The sequence below is a fragment of the Trichosurus vulpecula genome, chromosome 1 (assembly GCF_011100635.1).
Source record: "Trichosurus vulpecula isolate mTriVul1 chromosome 1, mTriVul1.pri, whole genome shotgun sequence".
In the NCBI taxonomy this organism is placed as follows: Eukaryota; Metazoa; Chordata; class Mammalia; order Diprotodontia; family Phalangeridae; genus Trichosurus; species Trichosurus vulpecula.
This window is the reverse complement of record NC_050573.1, coordinates 234,479,839-234,485,157: the sequence shown is the minus strand read 5'-3', so window position 1 is coordinate 234,485,157 and position 5,319 is coordinate 234,479,839. Positions and strand designations below refer to the sequence as shown.

The following is a 5,319-nucleotide window of genomic DNA, read 5'->3' as shown; positions in this document are numbered from 1 at the left end:
TAGTTATTTTTTATGTTCAGGTGCTTTGTTTTTGTTTTGGGGTTTGTTTTCTTTTTGGTGTGTGTGTGTGTGTGTGTGTGTTTACTATTTGCTCACTTTTACACCCTATTTCTTGATTTGGAAATTTATGTTAATATTGAATTCTGTTCCTGATGAGGGTGATGGGAGGGGCATTCTCTCAAGATTCAGGGTTTTTTGCACTGTGAGAGCTAGTTCTGGGGGTTTGGAATTTTTCAGTGCTTACTGAATGGTGTGAACTTGGAAGATGTGTGGTCCCTGCTCTCTTGGCCTGCACTCTGGTCCTTACCCAGGAAGGGTCCCTGATCCCTTGGGATTGCACCTGATACTGCTCCTCTGGGCCCCACATCTCTTGGGACTGGAATTGGAATTGATGCTGTTCCTTAGGATGCCTGGTCCCTTGGAGCCAGAAGTTATACTACCCCTCAGGGCTTCCATTCCCTCTTGACTCAAAGTGCTCCTCACTGTCTTTGAACTATGACCCAGAAGTGAGTATAGGTGATGGAGTTGACAAACAACTCCTGGTCCTGCAACCAGTGCTCACACAGATATACCCTATAATCTCTTTCTGACCAGTTGCCAGGTCCCCTTACTGTATCTGGCTTGAGAGTTCTCAAAGCTGCTGATACTTCTGTCTTCACTACCTAGTCCTACCACTGGTGTTACATGCTTGGGGGCTCCAGGCTAGTCTCTACCTTCATGTCATACATAGATCTCTCTTTCTGTCCTCCTATGTTATCTTGGGCTGGGAGAATGTGTAATTCTGACACTTTGTTGGCTCTGCCACTCCAGAATTTGATTTGAGGCATTATTTTAGAGATTTTTGGAAGGGAATGTTGGGAGAGTTAAATTGAGTGCTTTCTTATTTTTTCATCTTGGCTGCCTCATATTCTCTTAATAAGACATCTAGGTGGCACAGTGGATAGTAAGCTGGATTTTGAGCCAAGATGAGCAGGAATTGAATCTTGGCTCAACATTTGTTGGCTTTATGACCCAAAGCAATTTACTTAATGTTTCTTACCTTCAGTTTCCTCATCTCAAAAATGGGGATAATCACTTAAATTTTCTCAGCCTTAGTTCACTTATCTTAAAAAAAAATATGGATAACTATAGCGCCTTGGTCATAGGGTTGTAGTAAGAATTCAAAGAGATAACACATGCAAAACGCTTTTGAAACTTTAAAGTACTAGAAAGGTGAAATATTATCTTTGTTATAATTTGACAGTCTTGAGAAGACATTGCCTTCTTAAAATCATACATTAGTGCCTAGGGCAGAGTATTACAAATAGTAAGTGCCTAATTATTGTTTGTTGGAAAAGAATAAAGCAACTTCTTAGGACATGTTCTGACCCATTTGGATTGCCCTGATTTTCACTGCCTAGGGATCCCTTTGCAGAAATAATCCCCCACATCATAGTGATGACATTCCTTAAAATACACAGACAAGATGTTTCCAATGTGGACAAAGTATTTAATTACAAATAACATTCAGATACAGAGGTTTGAGCACTGTCATGTTAAGCCATAGAGATGTTCCCAATTGCCCTGGAAACCTGAACATAGCTATACATCAAACAGGAGAAGTGGCTGATGGACCCATTCCTCATAATCATAAGACAGACATGAACAGTAAACATGGAGATGCTCTCAGAGAAATAAATCACACCCAGTTATTTGCAGGATACAAGCACTTGAATTTATTTATGTGTACTTCCCCTAAATACTTTCATTTCCACTATGCAATATATTCTTGCAGCACACACATCTTCCTTTAGACATTTTTAAACTTTGACTATCACCCATTCTGCTATAAAATTTTGTGATCTTTGCAAACTGCATTTAAATTAATCCCTTTCCCTGTGACTTTATTCCATCTGCGCACAGTGGGAGACCATCTAACAGAGCAGAGAAGAGACTGCATTCATTCTTCTGCTAATATGTATCCCATCCGTCACAGAAAGTATAACATATTGGGATTCTGGAATAAAAATTTTAATATCAGTCACCATATTTCTCTGCTAATCCTCCGCTCTGCTATTTCATCTAGACAACATAAACATTGCCATTAAGAGGCTAGGAGATGGGGTAGAGAAGTTTGAACAAAGGCGAAATAACTTTTATCTCCCCTACAAATCTCATCTCTTTGCCCCAATCATAGAATGTTAGTGACAGAAAGGTCTATAGTTGGCATCTTAAAATTTTAAGGATGGAAAAGCCGTAAGGACTATAAAAAGGCTTGCCGTATCTGAAATGGCTTTTTTGACTATGAGTCACAAGGCTTGAAAGAGAAACTATTTCTCACACACACACACACACACACACACACACTTTAGCTTACACAATCACAAAGGCTACCTTCATTTTTATGTGTGCAAGCTTCAAAGTATTGGGGAAAAAGTGAAATGAGGTGGAGAAGAGGAAGAAATTCTGTGTGATTTTTATGAAACATTAAAGAAAAAAATCATAACTGGCTTGAGGGTAGAATAATCTTTCCCAAAATGAGTAAAGGGTACTAATGAAGACCTACAGCTTGGGATTACAATAATATTATCAAACAGTATCTGTCATACCCTAGGGGTCCTCCCTAAAACATGGGCCAAGGGCCAGTTCTAAAGAGAACTGCCTACAATGTAGGAGAACCTCATCTCTCGAGTCCAAGGGATTCTGTCTGATGTTCATGATTGTATTAAAAGAAAACAAACAAGAGTACCTTGCCCACAGGGCCTGATTTATTTCAAGACTTCAAATGGTGAAAGGAATTGTTGATGTCCTCAAAAGATTTCTGCATAGAAGAGGATAAATACCATCTACCACTACACTGTGATTCCAGAAAAAAAAATGGCCTAAAAACTTGCTCTTGAGAAATCTCAACTCTCTCTTTTTTAAATAGGGATTTTAAATATACACTTTCCCCCTATCTATGCTCTTAGTACCAGTGGGATCTACAAATGGCTGCTGTCCTAGCACTTGGCTTTCAATTTGCCTTAGTAGTACTTTAACTGTACCCCATGAGAGCCTCTTCCTTTGTATTTCAAAGTGACCCGAAATGATAATCTCTCACTTTGCCACCATGTTGTTTGTTTTGTTTTGTTTTCTGGAAGATGCTAAGACAGTGAGGAAGGTATTCAGGGACTTCACAGTTGGTCAATCAAACTCACTTCTACACAGATGCAGAAAGGCAGAAGTGGAAAAAAAAGAAAGCTAGAATATTAAGCCCCAAGAAGAAATTGTGCTTCAAACTGCACTTGCAATTTCAATTTCACTTTTCTTCCTTTGATATGTTTAAGAGGCACTGCCAAAATATCAACGTGGTCACCTAATGCTCTTGAAAGCAACACGGTCAGCTACTGTGGCATCACACTACCTCTAGGTGCTAACTGCGCTTTGGTTGGCTTTGTTGGTAATGTTACGGTGGGACACATTGGATACTTAGAGGAAGGCTGGAAAGAGAGCAGTACTACAAAGAAGACCAGGAAAGCTTGGCTATTTCTTTTCATACTTCTTGGTGAGCTTCCCCACCCCTAGCTGCAGCCTGTTCCTGCTGGTTGTGGTACATTCTTCCTTTTGTTGGCTCTCCCGGGAGACTTGTTGTACAGCTCGAAGGATGGCATTTTGGACAATCTGCTTGCTGGCATTCTGTAATTTTGCTTCTTCAGGTTCAGATCCAGGTTTCTCACCTAGAAAGTTATAAAAGGGAAAAAGAGGAGACTAATTTCAAAAGAAACACTGCCACATAACAACAGTAACAACAACAGATTTTATTAAGCACCTACTATGTGCCAGGTGATGGGAATAAAAATGCAAAAAATGACATAATCCCTACTCTCAAGGAGCTTATATTGTAAAGGGGAGACAATTAATATAAATATATGCAAAATAAATACAAAGACAATAAATATGAAGGAGTTAAAATCATTTACTCCAAAGGTCACTCAGATATTCATTCTATAGGGAGCTTCTCACTTTTTCAGAGATTGTAAGAGCAGGAAACCACTAATTAATCTCTTCCTTTGGTAGACACCTTTCTCTATGATGCTAAAACAATGGTACTCTAAGTTTCAATAAATATAAAGACTTTAGCTGCTAGGATAAGGATTCACTATATGATAACAAAAAAACTGCTAGGAAAATTAAACAAAAGTTGGAAAAAATTAAATTTGGATCAACACCTCAGACCTATAAAAAATAAGCTCCAAATGGGTGTTTTACCTTGATATAGTCAAACCATAAAAAAATTAAAGAAATGTGGAATAAATTATCAGGTCTATGGAAAGCAAAAAAAAAATCATAACCAAACAAGGAATAGAGAAGATCATGGTTGACTGAATAAAATTAAAAATTTTTGTACAAACAAATCCAAAAAAGCTAAGATTAAGATATAAACAATGGGGGGGTGGACTTGATAATGTCTCAAATATGAGAAACTGAGTCAAATTCATGTGAGTAAGAACCATTCCCCAGTTGACAAATAGTCTAAGAACGTTGGTAGTCAGTTCTCAAAAGAAGAAAACCAGGTTACCTATAGCCAAATGATAATATTAATCTACAAGTGTTCATTAAAATCAAAAATCTCAGAGTTGGAGTGGACCTGAGAGGTCATCTAGACCAGAAATGTCAAATACATCACCCACAACATTCCCGAGTGCAGCCTGTATCAGATTAAAATGTAGTTCCTATCTGATATTAATGTGTTGATGTATTAATGAAAAAAGAAAGATATATGTAATTCTTTAAATCAATACATGAACCACAGGGATCCTTTATGTATAACTTAGAAGCCTCCATTTCTATTCGAATTTGACACCACTGATCTAGTCCAACCACCTGCCTGAAACAGGAATCTTTTCATTTATAGTATCTCTACAAGTGGCCAGTTATTCTGTTTGAACGCTTCTAGGTGGCTCAATGGATAGAGTACCAGGCCTGGAATCAGGAACACTTGTTTTCCTGAGTTCAAATCTGGCCTCAGACACCCACTACCTGTGTGACCCTGGTCAAGTCACTCATCTCTGTTTGCTTCAGTTTCCTCATCTGTAAAATCAACTGGAGAAGGAAATGGTAAACCACTCAAGTATCTTTGCCAAGAAAACTCCAAACAGGTCCACAAAGAGTTGGAAATGCAAATGCAAAGACTTTTAAGTAATGAGGAACTCATTCAGCAAGTTTTTTTAATTATCATATAGTGAATCCTTATCCTAGCAACTAAGGTTAGAAAGTGAGAAAGTTCTTGCTTTTGTGGAATAGAAATATCCATCTACTAGAAACTCTCTTTAATGGCCTGGTATCACATAGTAATTCACT

At 38.1% G+C, this 5,319-nt stretch overlaps 1 protein-coding gene across 1 annotated transcript in view; it reads right to left on the bottom strand.

The window, feature by feature from the left end:
* Window positions 1–3,501: 3,501 nt before the first annotated feature.
* AKAIN1 (A-kinase anchor inhibitor 1) overlaps window positions 3,502–5,319 on the bottom strand; it is a 48,481-nt gene continuing 46,663 nt past the window's right edge. The window contains exon 2 of the mRNA XM_036743626.1: window positions 3,502–3,695. Within this exon, the coding sequence (XP_036599521.1) occupies window positions 3,502–3,695 (194 nt within the window). The remainder of the gene's footprint in view (window positions 3,696–5,319) is intronic.